Source organism: Scomber japonicus, chromosome 12, assembly GCF_027409825.1.
Source record: "Scomber japonicus isolate fScoJap1 chromosome 12, fScoJap1.pri, whole genome shotgun sequence".
NCBI classification, from domain to species: domain Eukaryota; kingdom Metazoa; phylum Chordata; class Actinopteri; order Scombriformes; family Scombridae; genus Scomber; species Scomber japonicus.
The window spans coordinates 34,734,158-34,758,621 of record NC_070589.1 but is presented as its reverse complement, the minus strand read 5'-3'; the positions used below and the strand labels follow the sequence as shown (position 1 = coordinate 34,758,621).

At 44.0% G+C, this 24,464-nt stretch overlaps 1 protein-coding gene across 1 annotated transcript; it reads left to right on the top strand.

The window, feature by feature from the left end:
• Positions 1-1,480: 1,480 nt before the first annotated feature.
• lamc2 (laminin, gamma 2) lies at positions 1,481-23,205 on the top strand. Its single transcript, XM_053330907.1, has 21 exons — positions 1,481-1,556; positions 7,673-7,849; positions 8,785-8,902; positions 11,699-11,820; positions 11,942-12,073; positions 13,008-13,197; positions 13,706-13,818; positions 14,780-15,172; positions 16,410-16,643; positions 17,731-17,867; positions 18,967-19,123; positions 19,438-19,643; positions 19,859-19,938; positions 20,046-20,183; positions 20,266-20,410; positions 20,499-20,648; positions 20,827-20,941; positions 21,030-21,226; positions 21,324-21,482; positions 21,721-21,820; positions 22,931-23,205. The coding sequence occupies exons 1-21, from the start codon at positions 1,481-1,483 to the stop codon at positions 23,182-23,184; spliced, it is 3,393 nt and encodes a 1,130-aa protein (XP_053186882.1). The 3' UTR covers positions 23,185-23,205.
• The last annotated feature ends 1,259 nt before the right edge of the window (positions 23,206-24,464 follow it).

The window sequence follows — 24,464 nt, the reverse complement described above, 5'->3', positions numbered from 1 at the left end:
GATTAGATTAATGCAATCCATAATGCGTTAATGTTTTTTAATGGCATTTTAATGTTGCAAGCTTTTTTGTCCCTTCTACTCCCCCGTAGACGGCTCCTCTAGCTGTAGCGCTATGCTTTGAAGTGGCCTCCTGCAGTAAACCTACCGCGCTGATGGAAAGTAAGAGAGCTACTGGACTTTTGAACGGCTTGTTTAACTTTAAAACACTTCCAGACGCTTCAGTTGACAAGTCAAAAGTAAAATGCAACCTGTGTCAAACGGAGTTTAACTACCACCGGAGTACGTGGAGTTTGAGTTAGCACCTCCACGCTAAACACCCAGGTGCAGCCAAGCCAGCCTCAGCTCCACCAAAGGACCATTTTGGAGTGTGGGAGTCGCAGCAGAGCCGTGATTGATTCCCAGTTAAGACACTCTGGTAAGAAATGCTTTACATTATGGGCTTACAACTGCCTTCAAATGGAAAATAACAGGATTTTAAACATGCCATTCAAAACGAGATTAATCGTGATTAACTATGGAAACTCTGCGATTAATCTCGATTAAAATCATTAATCGTTTGACAGCCCTACACCCCTAGTAGTACTTCATTAATATGAATAATAAAAACTATTAAACTTTAAATGCACATTTCACCGGCTGTACTGTATTTAATATTTAATTTATTTAGTTATTTGTCTTTTATTAATCAGATTATTTCAGTCTGTATGGAGGTTTTATACGACCAAAATAAAGATGATTAACGGTTGACGAAGCTCAAAGTCATCCTGATTAAAATGTAAAGTTCTGCCTCATTCAGTCATTTCTAAAATCAGACGCTGATTGAACACAGAACCAGAACTCATGAACAGAGGAACTTTATTTTAAATCTCAGTCTCGTCAAAAACTCATGAAACGATCTTTTGTGTCATAAAGAAATGTAAATCTGGAAGAGTGGAAGAGTCCCAGAAAACAACGCCCAGACTGTCCCAACACACACACACACACACACACACACACTCACACACAGTAACACACACACACAGTAACACACACACACACACACACTCACACAGTAACACACACACACACTCTCACACGCTCACACACACACACACACACACACAGTAACACACACACACACACACACACACACACACACACACACACACACACACACACACACCCCGCCGTCATATCCTCTGACTCTGAGCGTGTGAGTCAGTGTGTGTTAGTATGTTACTCTGTGTGTGTGTGTGTGTGTGTGAGCGTGTGAGAGTGTGTGTGTGTTACTGTAAGTGTGAGTGTGTGTGTGTGTGTGTGTGTGTCACAGTGAGTCAGTGTGTGTTAGTATGTGAGCGTGTTCAGACCTGCAGCAGATGAAGCTTTATAAGCAGACGCTCTCTCAGCAGCTGGAACACTTTATTTTTTACCACTGAAGTGATTTTCATATATTTATATTTTTACATTTTTATATTTTTTAAAAGGATTAAAACACATGAACATGAACATCAGGAGCAGCAGCTGGATTTCAGTCTGCTGCCTTTTATCTGCTGTGTGTGTCCAGGCAACCTACTACAGTAAGTCCTTTAATATCATTATCTTTAATATCATTATTAATTATTAGTATTATTGATATTATAATTATTAATATTAACTTTCTGCTGCTTTTATCTTACATTCAGCCTCTTTAACACGTCTGCTCTCATCTCTCTTCACTCTGATGATTATGTTTTAATAGCAGAAAGAAGTATTTTAATTTATCTTCTCATTAATCCTCTCAGTATTTTAATCTGCTTATAAAATATAAATCTATTTTTCCTCTCTGATCAGAATCATTTCTTTCTTTCTTTTCTGCTTTATTTTAATTTAAATGAATATATTCAGATGGAAACTAGTTTTCACTGCTTCAGACCTCAGAGCAGAAATCCTTTAATGACACAGCAGCTGCTCTATAAACATGTTGTTTGAGTTGTTTTAAGGATAAAATCTGAATTATAACTAATAATTAAAAGTTCAGCTCTGAATGATGTTTATGTTTCTAAACTCATCTTCTGTCTGAGCTGGAAGTTATTAAAGTCATTCATTAAGTTTATTTCTGTTTATTTTAGAAACTTTATTAACATTAAAACAAAGGTTATCTGTTAAAATGAAGTTATTAATTTAATATCTTTATATAAATGGGTTTGTGTTTATGCAGTAATGTTTTAAAGAAATGGAAACTGAGCTTTATGTTAATTATTTTATTTCTATTGCTGATCGTTAAATGGTTTTTAAGAAAATGATTTTAATAAGAGTAGAAACTTGGACCTGTTTGAGCCTCCGTATCGTGGGTTAGGGTTAGGGCTCCGTACCGTGTTTGCTTTTATTCTCAGTTATTAAATCACCGCTCTGATAAGATAAGAAGAAACTTTATGAACTCTGCAGCGTTTAAAGAACCGGATGAGAGATAATAAATGAACAATAAAAGTTATAAAGTTATAAAGAGTAAAACGTCATGATGTGACTCTGCAGTAAACTTAAATGATTTTAATGGAATCAATAAATAGAAAAAGATAAAAGATAATAAATATAAATATAATAGAAACACAATAATTAATATAATATAAAAATTATAGTTTGATAAACAATAAAATGTAAATTCAGCTAAAGACTTTAACTGCCTGTACGGAAGCTCATTTGTGCCAAAAACATATTAAAAAATAATAATAAACGATAATAACAGTAAATCAAAGTTAAGTCATTTTAAATTAAACATTTAGATTTAAATGTCATAATTTTTACTTTATATAAATGTAAATTACGACTTTTAAATCAAACAGCTTAAGACTTTAATCTCATGTATGGAAGCTCATTGGTGCCAATATGAGAAAAACATTATTAAATTTTTTTTTTTAAGTTTAAAAAGATTTAAAGTTATTTTAAACATTTAGACATAAAAACTGTAAAGTGTAAAATTATGACTTTTAAAATCAAAGTTATGAGAATAAAAATGTTAACTTTTTTTTTTTTGGTCCCATTTTTAAAAGTCATGATATTTCTTCTCTGAATCTGTAGAAAAAAATAAAATCTTACAAGTCAGGTGACATCGTTCTCTCTTCTCATTGGTCGGATGAGTCAGAGGCGAGAACCAAAAACACATCAACAAGAACGTAGGTCATTAAAGATTATTAGGGCTGTCAAACGATTAATTTTTTTAATCGAGATTAATCGCAGAGTTTCCATAGTTAATCACGATTAATGGCGTTTTGAATTGCATGTTTAAAATCCTGTTATTTTCCATTTGAAGGCAGTTTTAAGCCCATAATGTAAAGCATTTCTTACCAGAGTGTCTTAACTGGGAATCAATCACGGCTCTGCTGCGACTCCCACACTCCAAAATGGTCCTTTGGTGGAGCTGAGGCTGGCTTGGCTGCACCTGGGTGTTTAGCGTGGAGGTGCTAACTCAAACTCCACGTACTCCGGTGGTAGTTAAACTCCGTTTGACACAGGTTGCATTTTACTTTTGACTTGTCAACTGAAGCGTCTGGAAGTGTTTTAAAGTTAAACAAGCCGTTCAAAAGTCCAGTAGCTCTCTTACTTTCCATCAGCGCGGTAGGTTTACTGCAGGAGGCCACTTCAAAGCATAGCGCTACAGCTAGAGGAGCCGTCTACGGGGGAGTAGAAGGGACAAAAAGGCTTGACACATTAAAATGAGATTAAAAAAAATTAACTCGTTATGGATTGCATTAATCTAATCGCGATTAATGCGTTAACGCTGACAGCCCTAATAAAGATTATTAATAATTGATCAGCTGATTAATCATCTACAGTATTATTAGTTATTTCTGTGATTTTCAGGCTTAAATTTGACGATTTGCGATTTTTTTTCCAGTATTTTCTGATATTTTTCGGACTAAACATGAAACAGTTAGAAGGAGAAACTGATCAGATGTATTGATCACGAAGATAATGATTAGTTGAAGCTTCGAGGTCGATCAGCTGGAATCTGAACAAACCTCATTGTTAGTTTTGGCACCAAACGATCAGCTGATGGAGACGCCTCCGCCTGCGGGAGAGAAGTTAGATCCTCTTCTGGTTTAATGAGATGATGAGATGGAGATTAAATCAGGTACATGACGTTTGAGCCTGCGGGAGAGAAGTTAGCTACTGTTTTTAATGAGATGTTCAGAAAGTCTGCTTCCTTTATACTTTAACCCTCCTGCTGTCCTCGAGTCAAGGAAGGAAGGGAGGAAGGAAAGGAGGGAGGATAGGAGGGAAGAAGAAAGGCAAGGAGGAAGGATAGGAGGGAAGGAAGGGAGGAAGGAGTAAGGAAAGGAGTAAGGAAAGGAAGAAGGTAGGAAAGGAGGGAGGAAGGAAGGAAGAAGAAAGGCAAGGAGGAAGGATAGGAAGGAAGAAGGAAGGGGAGGAAAGGACGATGAAGGAAGGGGAGGAAAAAGAAAGGAAAGGAGGAAGAAGGAATGGGAGGAAGAAGGAAGGAAAGGAGGGAGGATAGGAGGAAGGAAAGGAGGAAGAAGGAATGGGAGGAAGAAGGAAGGAAAGGAGGGAGGAAGAAGGAAGGAAAGGAGGGAGGAAGGAAGAAGGAAGGCAAGGAGGAAGAAGGAAGGAAAGGAGGGAGGACAGGAAGGAAAGGAGGAAGAACGAAGGAAAGGAAAGGAAGGAAGGAAGGAAGAAGGAAAGGAGGAAGAAGGAAGGAAAGGAGGGAGGGAGGAAGGAAGGGAGGAAGTCAGACGATTAAAAAGCTTAACATGACGTTTGAGTCTGGAGGAAATGATCAGTCAGCACATCACAGGAAGAGCTCAGCATAAAAGATAAATACAGGTGTTAGTTCTTATAATGAACATCCTGCAGCAGGAAACAGGAAGCAGGAAGTGATGATTAAAAGCATCATCTGAGGATTATAAAGATATTAACTTTAACTTAAAGTCTTAAAGGTAAAGAATCAGACTCAGCAGATATAATAAAGCATGTGTGATAATCAGACATCAGAGCAGCAGTAGTCTGGGTGTGACTGATTGTTTTCATTCAGGTTAGAAACAGAAGCAAACATCACACTGACTCACTGACTCACCTTCATCATCATCATCATCATCATCATCATCATCATCACACTGTTACTGTTACAGTACTTTATTATGTCTCTCCGCCCCCCCCTCTCTCCCTCTCCCCTCTCTCCCCCTCTCTCTCTCTCTCTCTGTCTCTCTCTCTCTCTGTCTCCCCCCCTCTCCTCTCTCTCTCTGTCTCCCCTCTCTCTCTCTGTCTCTCTCCCCCCCTTTCCCTCTGTCTCTCCCCTCTCTCTCCCTCTCTCTGTCTGTCTCTCTTTCCCCCTCCCCTCTCTCTGTCTCTCTCCCTCTCTCTGTCTGTCTCTCTTTCCCCCTCCCCTCTCTCTGTCTCTCTCTCTCTCTCCGTCTCTCTCCCCCCTCTCTCCCTCTGTCTCCCTCTCTCTCTGTCTCTCTTTCCCCCTCCCCTCTCTGTCTCTCCCCCCCTCTCTCTCTGTCTCCCTCTCTCTGTCTCTCTCTCTTTCCCCCTCCCCTCTCTCTGTCTCTCCCCCTCTCTCTCTGTCTGTCTCTCTTTCCCCCTCCCCTCTCTCCCTCTCTCCCCCCCCCTCTCTCTGTCTCTCTTCCTCTCTCTAACCCTCTCTCTGCCCCCCTCCCCTCCCCCCTCTCTCTCTCTCTCTCTCTCTCCCTCTCTCTCCCCCTCTCTCTCTCTGTCTCTCTCTCCCTCTGTCTCTCCCCTTCTCTCTCTGTCTCTCTCTCCCTCTGTCTCTCTCTCTGTCTCTCTCTCCCCCTCTCTCTGTCTCTCTCTCTCTCTCCCCCTCTCTCTCTGTCTCTCTCTCCCCCTCTCTCTGTCTCTCTCTCCCCCTCTCTCTCTCTCTCTCTGTCTCTCTCTCTCTGTCTCTCTCTCTCTTTCTCTCTCTCCCCCTCCCTCTCTCTCTGTCTCTCTTTCCCCCTCCCCTCTCTGTCTCTCTCCCTCTCTCTGTCTGTCTCTCTTTCCCCCTCCCCTCTCTCTCCCTCTCTCCCCCCCTTTCTCTCTCTCCCCCCCCCTCTCTCTCTCTGTCTCTCTTCCTCTCTCTAACCCTAACCCTCTCTCTGCCCCCCTCCCCTCCCCTCTCTCTCCCTCTCTCCCCCTCTCTCCCCCCTCTCAGTCTCTCTGTTATGAGACGAGGTGTGTTTGTGTCTCTGGGTGTGTCAGAGTGTGATGAGGTGATTTGTCTGAGAGGTGCGGCTCTGTTTAGGATTTAAGAACAAACCACAGAAACACAGGAGGAGCTGCTCTCTGTGTAAACTGCTCTAAAGCTCCCTGGCTGAGCTTTACACACACTGATACTGTTCCCTGCACATTATCACCTCCTGCAGCGCCCCCCTGTGGTCAGACCAGGAAATGCATCATGTGACTCTGCAGCACAGTGCTCCAAATGCTCCAGATTAAAGATATAAAATATAACATAAACAGGATTATAAGTCTAATATTAAAATCGATAGTGCGTAAAAACAGCTCAAGAGTTTAACTACATGTACGGAAGCTCATTTGTGCCAAAAACATGTAAAAATAATAAAAATATTAACAGTAAGTCAAAGTTTTGTCATTTTAAATTAAACATTTCGAGGATCAAATGTAAATGATGAGTTATGAGATATAAATTAATAACAGCTAAATTATAAAGATGTTTGTTCCCCCCGGCTCTTTAATAATATTTTATCATTATTAAAATATTATATCTTATAATTCATCTAAAAGCAGAGTTTGTAATTTGCTCTATAGCAGAGGTGTCAAACTCATTTTCATTCAAGGGCCACACACAGACCAATCTGATCTCATGTGGATCATTAAAAAGATGGAGGGAAGGAAGGAAGGAAGGGAGGAAGGAAGGAAATAAGAAGGTAAGGAAGGAAAAACAGGCAAAAGGAAGGAGGAAGAAAGGTAGGAAAGAGAGATAGTGAAGGACAGACAGACAGAAGGAAGGAAGGGAGAAAGGAAGAAAGGAAGGACAGAAGAAAGAAGGGAAGGAAGGACAGATGGAAGGAAGGGCAGAAGGAAAGAAGGAAAGGGGAATGAAGGAAGGAAAGAAGGAAGGTAGGGAGGAAGAAAGGAAGGAAGGACAGACTGAAGGAAGGGCGGAAGTAAAGAAGAAAGGAAGGAAGGACAGATGGAAGGAAGGGCGGAAGGAAAGAAGGAAGGGAGGAAGGACAGATGGAAGAAAGAAAGGAAGGACAGAAGGAAGAAAGGAAGGAAGGACAGATGGAAGGAAGGGTGGAAGGAAGGAAGGAAAGGGGATGAAAGAAGGAAAGAAGAAAGGAAGAAAGGAAGGAAGGACAGATGGAAGGAAGGGAGGAAGAAAGGAAGGAAGGACAGACGGAAGGTAGGGCGGAGGGAAGGAAGGAAAGGGGAATGAAGGAAGGAAGAAGGAAGGAGGGAGGGAGGGAAGAAGGAGGGAGGGAGGGAAGAAGGAAGGAGGGAGGGAGGGAAGAAGGAAGGAGGGAGAACGGAAAGGGGGAAGGGAGGAAGGAAGGAAAGAAGGAACAGTCAAAACAGACAGCGGCAATTTGACCCGGGAGGACGACAGGAGGGTTAGAGGAAGGAAAGGAGGGAGGAAGGAAGGAGGGAGGAAGAAGGAAGGAAAGGAGGGAGGAAGAAGGAAGGAGGGAAGTTAATAAAGTTTAAATTGAAACCTAATACCTTGTGCTTGTTCCTGCAGCGTCGGTGCACTGTCAGTGTAATGGCCGCTCTCGTTACTGCCTCCGCTACGCTGGAGGTCTGCAGTGCCTCAACTGTCAGGGAAACTCTGAGGGACGCCACTGTGAGCGCTGCAAACCCGGCTTCTACCAGCAGGGGGCGAAGATCAGCTGCACCGCCTGCGACTGCAACCCCACAGGTAAGACTGGAGGATTCACACTAAGGAAGTGTTCTCAAGGAAGGAGGGGAGGATGGAAGGGAGGGAGGAAGGAAAAGAGGGAGGAAGGAAGGTAGGGGGTAGGAAAGAAGGAAGGAGGGGAGGATGGAAGGGAGGAAGGAAAAGAGGGAGGAAGGAAAGAAAGAGAGAGAGAGGAGGGAGGGAGGAAAGGAAGAGAGAGAGAAAGAGGGGAGGATGGAAGGAAAAGAGGGAGGAAGGAAGGTAGGGGAGGATGGAAGGGAGGAAGGGAAGGAAGAAAGGAAGGAGGGGAGGATGGAAGGGAGGAAGGAAGGGAAGGAAGGAAGAAAGGAAGGAGGGAAGGATGGAAGGGAGGAATGAAAAGAGGGAGGAAGAAAGGAGGGAGGAAAGGAAGAGAGAGAGAAGGAGGGAGGGAGGGAGGGAGGAAGGAAGGAAGGAAAGAGAGAGAAGGGGGGAGGGAGGGAAGGGAAGGAAAGAAGGGAGGAAAGAAGGAAAGGAAGGAGAGAGAAGGGGGAGGGAGGGAAGGGAAGGAAAGAAGGGAGGAGAGAAGGAAGGAAGGGAGGGAGGAAGTAAGGAAAGAGAGAGAGAAGGAGGGAGGGAAGGAAGGAAGGGAAGGAAAGAAAGAGATAGAGGGAGGGAAGAAGGAGGAAGGAAGGAAGGGAGGAAGGAAGGAAAGAGAGAGAAGGAGGGAGGGAGGAAAGAAGGAAAGAGAGGGAGAAGGAGGGAGGGAGGGAGGGAAGAGAAGGAGGGAAGGAAAGAAGGGAGGAAAGAAGGAACGAAGGAAGTAAGTAAGGAACAGTGAAAACAGACGGGAGGACGACAGGAAGGTAAATTTAATAAAACCAAACCTGAGAAGGGAAGGAAGGACAGAAGGAAGGGAGGAAGGAAAGAAGGAAGGAAGTAAGTAAGGAACTGAGAGAGCTGTTTTGTTGCTGCAGGGTCGCTGAGCGCTACGTGTGACAGCAGGGGGCGCTGCAGCTGTAAGGACGGAGTGATGGGAGAGAGATGCGACCGCTGCCGAGACGGACCCATCGGACCCGACGGATGTTCACAAAGGTGAAAGAAACAACCTCACACACACACAGAATGATCTAGTCTACATATATCCTTCTTCTAAGGAAAAGAGGGAGGAAGGAAAGAAAGGAGGAGGGAGGAAAGAAGGAAGGAGGGGAGGAAAGAAGGAAGGAGGGGAGGAAAGAAGGAAGGAGGGGAGGATGGAAGGGAGGAAGGAAAGGTGGAAACAACCTCACACACACAGAACTATCCAGTCTAGATTTATCCTTCTTCTAAGGAAAAGAGGGAGGAAGGAAAGAAAGGAGGAGGGAGGAAAGAAGGAAGGAGGGGAAGAAAGAAGGAAGGAGGGGAGGATGGAAGGGAGGAAGGAAAGGTGGAAACAACCTCACACACACAGAACTATCCAGTCTAGATTTATCCTTCTTCTAAGGAAAAGAGGGAGGAAGGAAAGAAAGAAGGAGGGGAGGATGGAAGGGAGGAAGGAAAGAAGGAAGGAGGGGAGGATGGAAGGGAGGAAGGAAAGAAGGAAAGAGAGAGAGAAGGAAAGGAAGGGAGGATGGAAAGGTGAAAACAACCTCACACACAGAACTATCCAGTCTAGATTTATCCTTCTTCTAAGGAAAAGAGGGAGGAAGGAAAGAAAGGAGGAGGGAGGAAAGAAGGAAGGAGGGGAGGAAAGAAGGAAGGAGGGGAGGAAAGAAGGAAGGAGGGGAGGATGGAAGGGAGGAAGGAAAGAAGGAAAGAGAGAGAGAAGGAAAGGAAGGGAGGATGGAAAGGTGGAAACAACCTCACACACAGAACTATCCAGTCTAGATTTATCCTTCTTCTAAGGAAAAGAGGGAGGAAGGAAAGAAAGGAGGAGGGAGGAAAGAAGGAAGGAGGGGAAGAAAGAAGGAAGGAGGGGAGGATGGAAGGGAGGAAGGAAAGGTGGAAACAACCTCACACACACAGAACTATCCAGTCTAGATTTATCCTTCTTCTAAGGAAAAGAGGGAGGAAGGAAAGAAAGAAGGAGGGGAGGATGGAAGGGAGGAAGGAAAGAAGGAAGGAGGGGAGGATGGAAGGGAGGAAGGAAAGAAGGAAAGAGAGAGAGAAGGAAAGGAAGGGAGGATGGAAAGGTGAAAACAACCTCACACACAGAACTATCCAGTCTAGATTTATCCTTCTTCTAAGGAAAAGAGGGAGGAAGGAAAGAAAGGAGGAGGGAGGAAAGAAGGAAGGAGGGGAGGAAAGAAGGAAGGAGGGGAGGAAAGAAGGAAGGAGGGGAGGATGGAAGGGAGGAAGGAAAGAAGGAAAGAGAGAGAGAAGGAAAGGAAGGGAGGATGGAAAGGTGGAAACAACCTCACACACACAGAACTATCCAGTCTAGATTTATCCTTCTTCTAAGGAAAAGAGGGAGGAAGGAAAGAAAGAAGGAGGGGAGGATGGAAGGGAGGAAGGAAAGAAGGAAGGAGGGGAGGATGGAAGGGAGGAAGGAAAGAAGGAAAGAGAGAGAGAAGGAAAGGAAGGGAGGATGGAAAGGTGAAAACAACCTCACACACAGAACTATCCAGTCTAGATTTATCCTTCTTCTAAGGAAAAGAGGGAGGAAGGAAAGAAAGGAGGAGGGAGGAAAGAAGGAAGGAGGGGAGGAAAGAAGGAAGGAGGGGAGGAAAGAAGGAAGGAGGGGAGGATGGAAGGGAGGAAGGAAAGAAGGAAAGAGAGAGAGAAGGAAAGGAAGGGAGGATGGAAAGGTGGAAACAACCTCACACACACAGAACTATCCAGTCTAGATTTATCCTTCTTCTAAGGAAAAGAGGGAGGAAGGAAAGAAAGGAGGAGGGAGGAAAGAAGGAAGGAGGGGAAGAAAGAAGGAAGGAGGGGAGGATGGAAGGGAGGAAGGAAAGGTGGAAACAACCTCACACACACAGAACTATCCAGTCTAGATTTATCCTTCTTCTAAGGAAAAGAGGGAGGAAGGAAAGAAAGAAGGAGGGGAGGATGGAAGGGAGGAAGGAAAGAAGGAAAGGAAGGAAAGAGAGAGAGAGAAGGAGGGGAGGATGGAAGGGAGGAAGGAAAGGTGGAAACAACCTCACACACAGAACTATCCAGTCTAGATTTATCCTTCTTCTAAGGAAAAGAGGGAGGAAGGAAAGAAAGAAGGAGGGGAGGATGGAAGGGAGGAAGGAAAGAAGGAAAGGAAGGAAAGACAGAGAGAAGGAGGGAGGGAAGGAAGGGAGGAAGGAAGGAGAGAGAGAGAGAAGGAGGGAGGGAAGGAAGGAAGGGAGGAAGGGAAGGAGGGAGGGAAAAGAGGGAGGAAGGAAAGAACGAAGGAGGGAGGAAAGAAGGAAGGAGTGGAGGATGGAAGGGAGGAAGGAAAAGAGGGAGGAAGGAAAGAATGAAGGAGGGAGGAAAGAAGGAAGGAGGGGAGGATGGAAGGGAGGAAGGAAGGAAGGAAGGAAAGAGAGAGAGAAGGAGGGAGGGAAGGAAGGAAAGAATGAAGGAGGGAGGAAAGAAGGAAGGAGGGGAGGAAGGGAAGAGAGGAAGGAAAGGAGGGAGGAAAGAGGGAGGAAAAAAGAAAGGGAGGAAGGAAGGAAGGAAAGGGAAGGAGGGGAGGAAAAGAGGGAGGAAGGAAAGAAAGAAATAGGGAGGAAAGAAAGAAGGAGGGTAGGATGGAAGGGAGGACGGAAAGGAGGGAAGGAAGAAAGGAGGGAGGAAAGGAAGGGAGGATGGAAAGGTGAAAACAACCTCACACACACAGAATGATCTAGTCTACATGTATCCTTCTTCCTCTGTGTTTTATTTTGGTGGTTTTCCGCCCTAACCCTGACTTCCTGTCTCTGTGGTCATGTCTTGCAGCCGTCAGCCCAGAGAGGATTCTGGGAGTCGTAGTCCTCTGTGTTTCTGCTACGGTCACACCAGCAGCTGCTCCAGCCAATCGGCTTACTCCGTCTATGACATCAACTCCACCTTCACCAACGGTAACCTTTGACCTTTGACCTCTTCTCAGGTAACAGGTTGTGTATTGTGCAGGTCATGTGACTAACTGTGTGTGTGTGTGTGTGTGTGTGTGTGTGTGTGTGCGTGTGTGTGTGTGTTCAGGTCCTGATGGTTGGTGGGTAGCGACGGCTCAGGGCGTTACCCCCGACGACGTCCACTTCCGCTGGTCCCCGAAGTATAAGGACCTGGAAGTGATCTCTAAGAACAGTCTGCCGGTTTACCTGTACGCTCCAGGTGAGATAAGCCCCGCCCACTACAGACCACGCCCACTATAAGCCCCGCCCACTACACCTCCTTTATCTTACTCTCCTCCTCATTTCCTTTCTTATCTTATTCTCTCGTTTATCTTCCTTTTTTCTTTCCTTCTATCCTCCTGACTAGATGTTTCTCCTCCTCCTCTTCTCCTCCTGACCAGATGTTTCTCCTCCTCCTTCTCTTCTCTTCCTCCTCTTCTCCTCCTCCTCTTCTCCTCCTCCTCCTCCTCCTCTCTCCTCCTGACCAGATGTTTCTCCTCCTCTCTCCTCCTGACCAGATGTTTCTCCTCCTCTCTCCTCCTCCTCTTCTCTTCCTCCTCTCTCTCCTCCTGACCAGATGTTTCTCCTCCTCTCTCCTCCTCCTCCTGACCAGATGTTTCTCCTCCTCTCTCCTCCTCCTCCTGACCAGATGTTTCTCCTCCTCCTCTTCTCTTCCTCCTCTCTCTCCTCCTGACCAGATGTTTCTCCTCCTCTCTCCTCCTCCTCCTGACCAGATGTTTCTCCTCCTCCTCCTCTTCTCTTCCTCCTCTCTCTCCTCCTGACCAGATGTTTCTCCTCCTCCTCCTCTCTCCTCCTCCTCTTCTCTTCCTCCTCTCTCTCCTCCTGACCAGATGTTTCTCCTCCTCTCTCCTCCTCCTCCTGACCAGATGTTTCTCCTCCTCCTCTTCTCTTCCTCCTGACCAGATGTTTCTCCTCCTCCTCCTCTCTCCTCCTGACCAGATGTTTCTCCTCCTCCTCCTCTCTCCTCCTGACCAGATGTTCCTCCTCCTCCTCTTCTCTTCCTCCTCTCTCTCCTCCTGACCAGATGTTTCTCCTCCTCCTCCTCCTCCTCTCTCCTCCTGACCAGATGTTTCTCCTCCTCTCTCCTCCTCCTCCTCCTGACCAGATGTTTCTCCTCCTCTCTCCTCCTTTAGCTTCTTACCTTGGGAACCAGTTGCTTAGTTACGGTCAGAACTTGTCGTTCTCTCTGCGTCTGGACCGAGGAGTCAGACACCCGTCCACCAACGACGTGGTTCTGGAAGGATCCGGTCTGAGAGTGTCGGCGTCGCTGGGAGACCTGCGCTCCATCGTCCCCTGTGGACAGAAGATCAGCTACAGCTTCAGGTCTGCTTCCAACTTCTAACAACTATACTCTTTATCTCTCTGAAGTTTGAACATGTCTGTTTAATGGATCTTTATATGGATCACTTGTGTTGTCTTTGAGTCAAGGAAGGGAGGAAGGAAGGGAGGAAAGGAGGGAGGAAGAAGGAAGGACAGAGGAATGAAGGAAGGTTTGAAGGAGGGAAGAAAGAAGGACAGAGGAAGGGAAGCAAAAGGGAAAATAGGAAGGGAAGAATAAAGGAAAGAAGGACAGAGGAAATAAGGAAGGGGGGGAAAGAAAGAGAGAAGGAGGAAGGGAGGAAGGAGGGAAGAAAAGAAGGAGGGAGGGAGGAACGAAGGAAGGGAGGAAAGACAGTTGGAAGGAAGGAAGGGAGGAAAGACAGATGGAAGGAAGGAAGGGAGGAAAGACAGAAGGAAGGAAGGAAGGGAGGAAAGACAGATGGAAGGAAGGAAGGGAGGAAGGAAGGAAGAGTCAGGGTTAAATGTTAAATGTTGTTTCTGTGATGAACAGACTGGACGAGCGGAGCGGCAGCAGGTGGAAACCTCAACTCTCCTCCTTCCAGTTTCAGACGCTCCTCCAGAATCTCACTGCCATCAAGATCAGAGCCACGTTTGGAGAGAACGGTGAGCTTCAAATACCTGTTCAAGTACTAGTACCTCTAACTGTACTACAGTAAAGTACTAGTACCTCTAACTGTACTACATTAAAGTACAAGTACCTCAAACTGTACTACAGTATAGTACTAGTACCTCTAACTGTACTGCAGTAAAGTACTAGTACCTCTAACTGTACTACAGTAAAGTACTAGTATCTCTAACTGTACTACAGTAAAGTACTAGTACCTCAAACTGTACTACAGTATGGTACTAGTACCTCAAACTGTACTACAGTAAAGTACTAGTACCTCTAACTGTACTACAGTAAAGTACTAGTACCTCAAACTGTACTACAGTAAAGTACTAGTACCTCTAACTGTACTACATTAAAGTACAAGTACCTCAAACTGTACTACAGTAAAGTACTAGTACCTCTAACTGTACTGCAGTAAAGTACTAGTACCTCTAACTGTACTACAGTAAAGTACTAGTATCTCTAACTGTACTACAGTAAAGTACTAGTATCTCTAACTATACTACAGTAAAGTACTAGTACCTCTAACTGTACTACAGTAAAGTACTAGTACCTCAGACTGTACTACAGTAAAGTACTAGTACCTCTAACTGTACTACAGTAAAGTACTAGTACCTCAAACTGTACTACAGTAAAGTACTAGTACCTCTAACTGTACTACAGTAAAGTACTAGTACCTCTAACTGTACTACAATATAGTACTAGTACCTCAAACGGTACTACAGTAAAGTACTAGTACCTCAAACTGTACTGCAGTAAAGTATAAGTACCTCTAACTGTACTACAGTAAAGTACTAGTACCTCTAACTGTACTACAGTAAAGTACTAGTACCTCTAACTGTACTACAGTAAAGTACAAGTACCTCTAACTGTACTACTGTAAAGTACTTTATTTTCTGACATTTGTAAATGTTGACTTTAAACTTTTATCTATCTGGTCTCTTTTCTCTGCAGGACGCGGTTACCTTGACAACGTGCAGCTGGGCTCGGCCCGGCGGGGCCCCGGGGTCCCTGCCAGCTGGGTGCAGACCTGCAGCTGTCCTCGGGGCTACGAGGGTGAGTTCTGTGAGCGCTGCTCGGCCGGTTTCACTCGGAGGAGCCAGGCAGAGGGAGCCTTCAGCCCCTGTGAGCCGTGCAACTGTAGGGGGGGCAGCTGCGACCCTCAGACCGGAGACTGTTACTCTGCTGATGAGACCCCCGCCGACCGGAGCTGCTCGGAGGGTTTCTACAGAGACCCGCTGCAGCCCTCGTCCTGCAGGAAGTGCCCCTGTGCTGAGGGAGTGTCCTGCTCGCTGCCTGCTGGAGCTCAGGACCCCCGCTGTGAGCGCTGCCCCCCCGGGACCACCGGTACGCCCAACACACACTACACTGACAAGCTTTATTATCACACAGCTCTGTTCACACCTTTTTATATCACAACTTACACGTTTACACATTTATGGAAGATTCTGGTCAATAAGCCTTTAAATGAAACTAGAGCTCATGTTGAGTTAAAAGTAAAGCAGATATGATCCTGATACAGCTCAGTGATAATAAATGTTAGTATGAGCAATTTACCAAAAGTCAGACTGAATGCTCCTGAAAATGTCAAATGGTGTAACCACAAAAGAATGATAGATATTAAATATGTGATCAGCTACAGTGTGTTTAAGTGGACTTATACTAATAATGAACATTGACATGTAAACATGTAAATGTTTCCTGGTCTCCATGGTAACCAGATGAAATGTAATATTTAGAACAATAGTATTCCATTAGCTTTATTTAATATAAAAGTTATAATGTAAGATCATGCCAAACTAGTTGATATGGTGTTAGGTAGGAAGGAAGGAAGGATGTAAGATCATGCCACACTAGTTGATATGGTGTTAGGTAGGAAGGAAGGAAGGAAGGAAGGAAGGATGTAAGATCATGCCAAACTAGTTGATATGGTGTTAGGTAGAAAGGAAGGAAGGAAGGATGGAAGGAAGGAAGGATGTAAGATCATGCCAAACTAGTTGATATGGTGTTAGGTAGGAAGGAAGGAAGGAAGGAAGGAAGGATGTAAGATCATGCCAAACTAGTTGATATGGTGTTAGGTAGGAAGGAAGGAAGGAAGGATGGAAGGAAGGAAGGATGTAAGATCATGCCAAACTAGTTGATATGGTGTTAGGTAGGAAGGAAGGAAGGAAGGAAGGAAGGAAGGAAGGATGTAAGATCATGCCAAACTAGTTGATATGGTGTTAGGTAGGAAGGAAGGAAGGAAGGAAGGAAGGAAGGATGTAAGATCATGCCAAACTAGTTGATATGGTGTTAGGAAGGAAGGAAGGAAGGAAGGATGGAAGGAAGGTGTTTTATTGACTATTTACTGTTTTTAAGCAACGTTCAATTATTTGGTACAAAGTTTTCATGGTTACCCCACTTAGACATTTTTACCATAATCCTCTAATATATTCTCTCTAAATGGATTAAAAGCAGAAATTTGATGCTGGGTCCACAAAAAAAGAATGTGTGAAGTTATTCATACGTTTATTTTCACATTTTAACCCTTTAAATTCAAACCCTGACGTGTCACTGACCCGTTGGTGTCGTTGTCGTTGTTCAGGCTCTCGCTGTGACGTCTGTGAGGAAGGTTTCCATGGTGACCCCGGCCGCGGCGACAGCGTGTACAGCTCGTGCAGACCGTGCGAGTGTAACGGACACATCGACGTCAGCGTGGCGGGAAGCTGCGACCGACGCAGCGGGGACTGTCTGAAGTGTGTGAACAACACGGAGGGAAGCAGCTGTGAGAGATGTCGTAGAGGTTTCTTCCACAGCAGCCTGAACGAAGCCTGCAAACGTAAGATCAACACGATCAGTCAGTAACGGCCTGGTGGGTTTCCCGCCATCTAGTGGCCAGAGAGCAAACTGCAGCTTGAACTGAAAAACCACACGAATACATATTATTATTTATAAATGATTCTAGTTTAACCCTTTACTGGGCAAATAATTATATTTGGTAACTTCTGTAAATATCCCAAAATATCCTTCCTTCCTACCTTTCTTCCCTTCCTCTTTTCCTTTCTCCCTGCCTCATTCCTTCCTTCCATCTGTCCTTTCTCCCTCCCTTCCTCCATCCCCCTTTCTCCTTCCTTCCTTCTTTCTTCCTCCCTCCCTCCTTCTCTCTTTCTTTCCTCCCCCTACCTTCCCTCCTTCCTTCCTTCTTTCCTCCGTCCTTCCTTCCTCCCTTCCTTTCAATGAGTGTCCTATAAAAGGTTAATAAGAACAATTTATTTTACTATGTATTCATTTTTTATAGAATTTACATTTATTACTGTTGATATATTTTATTTATGACATTTTGTAACATCACTTTAGACTTTGGGATGTGAAAATCTGGACAGACAGAGCTGCAGATATTCACACAATAAAAATATTCATTAAAAAATAAAGAAAACTCACCTATAATAAACCACAAATGAAAAATAAATAACATGTAAATACAAATATTTTAAAATACAAAACTACCCCTCAACTTCTGCTTACAAGGTCAAGAATAAATCCAAACAATAATAATAATAATAATAATCGTTATTCATTTTTATAGCACTTTTCATACAAGCAATGCAGCTCAAAGTGTTTCACATTAAAAGGGCCTCTTTTTAAAAAATTAAATAATAAAAAAACTATTCATAAAATAATAGGCCTATTGAACCGAATTATTCGTTTTAGATTAATGCATAAATTTAAATTATCTGCTCCAAACATCATTTTACAGGAACAGTTTGATTGCTTCATTAATAAAATATAAACTTTACAGTGTATATTAATATTAATCTTCCTGGTGTCTCCTGATTATATAAACTTCTTAAACTGAAGGTTCAAACATGCAGTGATGTGATGAGTGAGGCTGATATTAATGTGTTTCATGTGTTTCCTCTGCTCAGCGTGCGACTGCGATGTTTTGGGCTCAGAGTCGACACAGTGTGATGATTCGGGTCGCTGTCGGTGCCGACCGGGCTTCGAGGGTTCAAGGTGTCAACGGTCCGACTGTCCCTCCTGCTTCAGCCCCGTTAAAGCCAAGGTAGGCCTGACCAACCTGAGAAATGCTCATTAGTTAGTTAGTTTAGTTTTTCAGTTTGGTTTTTTATTCCAGTTTAGTTTTAGTGAGTTTAACAAGTGATGAAGTAGTTTTAGTGTTTCTGTAGTTGTAGTCACTATACAGTCACCATGGAGACACTGAACACTATACAGTCACCATGGAGACGATGGACACTACACAGTCACCATGGAGACGATGAACACAATACAGCAGGGATGTCAAACATGTGACCCGTGGGCCAGATCCGGCCCGCCGAGGTGTCTAATCCGGCCCACTTTCCTTATTCCTCCCTTCCTTCCTTTCTGTCTTCTTTTTCTTCCTTCCTTCCGATCTTTTCCTTACTTCCTTCCTTCTTTCCGTCTTTAATTCCTGTCTACTCTTCCTTCTCCTCCTCCTTTTCCTTACTGTCTTCCTTCTATCTGTACTTCCTCCCTTTCTTCCTTCCATCTCTCCTTCCTTTCTTTTAATGATCCGGTCCACGTGAGATTAAATTGGAAATTATGTGGCCCTTGAATGAATATGAGTTTGACACCCATGCTATACAGTCACCATGGAGACGCTGAACACTATACAGTCACAATGGAGACACTGAACACTATACAGTCACCATGGAGACACTGAACACTATACAGTCACCATGGAGACGATGAACACTATACAGTCACCATAGAGACACTGAACACTATACTGCCACCATGGAGACACTGAACACAATACAGTCACCATGGAGACGATGAACACTATACAGTCACCATGGAGACACTGAACACTATACTGTCACCATAGAGACACTGGAAAACTACTACTAACATCATTTTATCTGCTAGTCACTTTAGTTTGAGTTAGTTTTGCTTTGTTCATTCTAGTTTTTTCACTGCTAGTTTTAGTTTTAGTTTACTATAATAACTCTGATCAATGGTCAGTGAAGTAACTAAGTACATTTACTCTGGTACTGTAGTACAGTTTGAGGTACTTTTATTTGTAATGGAGTATTCTACCTCTACATTGTTTTATTAGTACTTTTACTGCCGTGTCATATAACGTTGATTGTTCTAAATGAGTCTCTTTCTCTCTGTGTCAGATGGAGGCGTACGCTAACAAACTGAAGGACTTAGAGCGACTGTTCTCAGACATGGACGGAGGTTTGAAACCGACCAACAGCGCTGAGATGGAAGCTGCTCTGAGAGCGACGGAGCAGCTGGTGAACAACCTGCAGGACACAACCGACCAGCTCACAGGTGAGATGAGATCACATCCGACACGATGAGATCAGATCAGATATTCCTTTATTTGTCTAACAATGGGGACATGTGCGTTATTACAGCAGCAAGTGGACAGTAATAGAATATAAGAGCAGCAATAAGAAAAAGTATAAACCTTCCATATTTAACAGTTTGATCATCTTTTGAAGAACTTTTAGTGTCATTTAACTCACATAAACATCTAAATAAAGTAAATAATCATCTCCCTTAGAAGTAGCGACAACCCAAAAGCAATAAATAATAAATAAATACATAAAAACTGATGATGTCACTCTACCTGTGTCCAATAGAAATGGAGGAGGGTCTGAAGTCTCGTCTAGCGTCGATCAGCCGGAGTCAGCTGACCGAAGGCCAGGAGATCCAAAACATGGCCGCCGCCGCCGATGACATCAGACGCCAGCATCAGACGTACGAGACGAAGGAAGCGACCGTCCAAACGCTGACGAAGGAGATGAGACAGAAACTGGAAGCGGCCAAGACGATCCTCAAATCACTTGTAAGAGCTCAGGATGAAACTACAGAGAACATTTTACTAAATCAAACCTTTGGAGTTTAGTTTTTAACCCTCAGATAGTTTTCAGAGTTTCAAATTAATTCAAACTGATGAATAATTAAGGTTCAATGAGCTAAAAACCACCAGAACAGTAAAACGACAACGATGGTGATGGTGGTGGTGATGATGATGATGATGGTGTTCTTCCTTCCTGTCAGGAGTTTCCTGCTGCAGATGCTCCGCTGGGATCAAACGCTCTCTCTACATTGGTGCAGACAGCGACGAGCCTGGCCGACAAGTGAGTTCACGTATTGATTTCATGGTGTAGTTGTTGAGTCTATAAGATGATCAGCTGTTGGATGTTTGTGTTTCATCAACACGTGTTCCTCTCTGTGCTTCCTGCAGACATCAGACGAAGGCGGACACGGTGGAGCGAAGCGCCAACGACGCTCTGAGAGACTCAGAGAAAAGTCTGGCTCTGGTCCGGACGCTCATGAACAAAGAGAACAAAGTCAAAGAGACGATCGGAGACCTGAAAGCCACGTGAGTCTCTTCTGTCGAGTCTCAGATCTGCTTCTAAAATGTGCGATGACTCTCCAGACTAACGCTTCCTGTGTTTGTTCAGGTACGACAAGATCTCGGCTCAGGTGAAGGGTTTTGAGAACCAGGCGAGCCGTCTGAGCGGCGAGGCCCGAGACGAGAGCAAGATGGCAGACGGCATGCTGAAAGACATCGCCAACATGGAGCGAGAAATCCCATCGTCCCTGAAGGTAACGCCGCGGTTTGTAACTCTCATGAATGAATGAATACAATCTTGTTGTGCGTGAGTACGACCGTCTGTGTTCCCATCATGCTCAGGTGGAGGTGGACGCCATGATGACCCGGCTGGACGGTCTGAAGGAGTCGGTGGACCAGAGCATCCCAGAATACGAGGCGCTGCAGGACAGCGTGCAGAGAGACAAGACCGTTGCTGAAGACCTGCTGGCTAAAGGCAAAGCTGCTCAACAGGTACTGAACGATTGTTTCAGCTTAAAGATCCACGTGATAGCGCTAAGAATCAGAAGCTTTGGTCAAAACTCTACATTGACTGATAAGAAGTTAAAGTCCAGAAGTCTAAAAAGTACATTTCTTCAAGTCTTAAAATCTTGTAACATGCAAACTGAATCTGTGTGATTTCTCTCTGCAGGACTTCAACAAGCTGCTGGACAGAGTCAATGTCGCGAAGGCCGAAACCGAAGGTGCTCTGAAACTCATCAACAGCAACATGGGCGATCTGGACGAATCGCTCAACACCCTGAAAGGTAACCAGACGCTCTGCAGACCAACTGACGGACTGATGGTTGTTTTTTCTCAGAAACGCAGAGACAAACTCTTCCTCTTCCTCCTCAGGGTTCGACCAGCAGATCGCCGGCAGCAAATCTCAGGCTGACGCTGCCATCAAGCGTCTTCCTGCCATTAACTCCACCATCCAACAGGCCGTCAGAAACAACGCAGAGACGGTGTCCATCCTGGGAGACGTGTCCAACGCCTACAGCAGCGCACTGGGAACCATCAACCTGGCGGAGAACTCCATCAACGGTCTGGAGGTAAGAAACACAGCGAGAAAGAGAAAGTTGTCTGACAGACTCATTAAAGTTAAAATCTGCTCTGTGCTTACCGGGTGTGCTTGTTTTTGCTCTTCAGGGAACCATTGGCTCTTTGCCGTCTCACGGCGACATTATGAGAGACGTCACCAACCTGAGTGAGGGAGCGACCGGTCTGAGAGGGATCGCAGGCACCACAGCTGGAGATGTGGCTGCAGAGCTGGAGAAGGCCAGGAAGCAAGAGGCCGATGCTGGAGAGGTAAGAGAGCCACCACAAACACACTAACACACCAGACCTTTACTTTTGGGGACATAGATTCATTTTCTAGACTTACCCAAACCCTAAGCTTAACCACTGACCCAAAAATCTGCCTTTTCCCAAATGGGGACCCGTTCTTTGTCCCCTCTGAACTGGTCCAAAGTCTGAACTTTGTTGCCTATCAAATCCTCACAAACTGTTGTAGAAACATGAATTGATGTGACTGTTTCCTCTGCAGGCTGCTGTTGGAGCCAGTGCTGCGTTCAACAACGCCAAAAAGACCAGAGACGCTGTGGGAAAAACACTGCGAGACGTCAGCAACCTGCTGGCCATGATGAGTGAGTACAGATCCTCATACTGTCCATCATATCATCAATCAACAATGGGTTCAATCCAACGTTTGCTTTATAGTGTGTTTCAGCTCATTGTTTAGCACCAAATCTGACCAGCTGCTGCATTAAATGGTCCCAATTACCAGAATGATTTCTTCAAGTTTGCAATTCCAATGTTTCTAAAACTGTTCCAGCGTCTGAAGAACATTTCTGTCCTTCACTGCTGAATCCTGCAGGTTTTACTGTGAACCTACAGAGAATTATCAGAGACTCTGCAGCTTAATCTATCTATAACATATATTTCAATAACACGTCTTCTCTGTCAGTGAGCTGAAACTCAACTCTAAAGCTCTGTAAAGCCGAGGAGGAGCTGGCAGAGCTTTATAATGAGTTTCAGCTCATTGTTTTGCTGTCCAGCTGCTACTTTACTGTTTCGGTTCACTCTCATAGACCAGGTTACCATCAGCAAAAGCTCTCACCTCTTAACTCTCTTAGCGTCGCTTTCAGAGTAAAAGCCACAGACTCAGTTATCTGTAGACTAGCTGGTGAACATAGTGCAGCATTTAGATATTTCCCTCAGGAGTTAGTAGAGAGTTAAATCAGAGCTAAAAGAGAGAGAATATAGATTTACATTCAGCAGATGGACAGAAACATGATGAATAAACAGCTGAGCTACTTTATAAGCTGAACAGAGCTGACAGAAGTTATGTTTACAGACTATTAAAAGTGGTCAAAGAGACAAATATAAACAGTTTTAACTAGACTGAAACTATAAAGGACCAAAACTAGAACCCTGAGGAACACCACAAGTAATTATTAACATTATCAGTAGAAGGTTTATGTTGTTCAGTAAATGCTGGGGATGAAAATAAACAACTGAACTACTTTATAAGCTGATAATGTGACAGAGGTTGTGTTTAAATACTGTACTGCTGAAAACAAGTGGACTAAAAATAAAATTTCAAGTAGTTTTAACCAGATTGAAACTATAAAAGGACCAAAACTAGCACCCCGAGGAACCCCACAATATTATCAACAGAAGGTTTATGGTTTCTTCAGCTTCTTTCTCACATTTGTGCCTCTTCTTCTTCTTCTTCTTCTTCTTCTTGTGTGCAGACCAGCCCGGCGTTGTGGACGAGACGCGTCTGAAGCAGCTGGAGGACTCTCTGGCCGACGCTCAGAGAGACGTAGACGATGTGCTGAAGCCTCGGCTGAGAGACATGGAGGACCAGGAATCCGCTCAGCGACGCCGGCTGTCTGGCATCAACGTGGACATCGACACCATCATGGCCGACATCGCTAACCTGGAGGACATCCTGAAGACCATCCCCAAAGGCTGCTTCAACAGCCCGCCCATCGAGGAGCCCTAAGAGAACACCTGCTGCCACATGTGCTGCAAAAACTGATCATTTTAGCAAGTCAGTGAGAAGGACTTGGAGTTTTTTAGTGGTACACATCAATGATGATAAGATATATTATATTATTCTGGGCTGCAGCTAATTATTACTTCATCTGTCAATTAATCAGTTAGTTGTTTGGTCTTTAAAATGTTACGAAATGATGATAAATGTCAATCAGTGTTTCTCAAAGTCCAACATGACGTCATCGAATGTCTCAAAGACACCAGAAAATATTCACATTTAAGAAACTGAATCAGAAAATGTTTCTTACAGCGTTACTTCACATGATCACTCAACTATCCGATTAACTGACGAATCGTTGCAGCTCTAATATTATTATAAAACTACACATGCAGAATGATGATTATTTATTTAGTGTTTCACCGTCTGGAGGAAAAATGTGTCTCCAGAATGTCGACTTTTAAGGAACTAAAAGTTTTAGCTTTAGTTTATTTTTTATTCTCCATTATTCACTCCAAGAACACTACATACTACATTTCCCATAATGCAACCCGGCAGTGTCTTTCATTATCCTCATAGTTCCCCTTGTCTTGGAGAAAAGCACTTAAACCACATTAACACCAACTGTTTGTCCTTTTTTTTGCACATTTTGTTTCCATAAATAAATCTGAGTCTTGTCAAATGAAGCTTACTTTAAGTTTCTTGTGTCGAACAGATTTGATGTTTTTTTATAATCTGTTTTTTGCCCTTTTTGCACACTGTTACTGATCCTGTGTCTAACGTCTACCTGATGAGCAGCGACTGGATGTTTAGTGTTTATTTCGTGGTTGTGAATGTGTGTGTGAGTCTTTATTATTCTATTTATAACTGTACATACAGTTTCAGCTTTTATTTTGTTACTTCCTGTTTTTTTATTTGTTGACCAGCAGAAATATTTTATACTGAATGTATTTAAACTGCTATTAAATAAAACCTGCTGTACTTAATTTATTTGTCTTATTGTTTTTGAGATCCAATGAGTTTTTAGACTTTTTCTCTAATCTTTGATTTTTGCTGAAATATTGGATCATTTGAACATTTATTGAAATGAAAGCATGTGAGAAGTTTAGAGGGAAGAATCAGTATTTGGTGGAGCTGTTAACAACTCATAGACATCTGAAATGTGAGCCGACTACACACTGCTAGTACTAGTACCTCTAACTGTACTACAGTAAAGTACTAGTACCTCTAACTGTACTACAGTAAAGTACTAGTACCTCTAACTGTACTACAGTAAAGTACTAGTACCT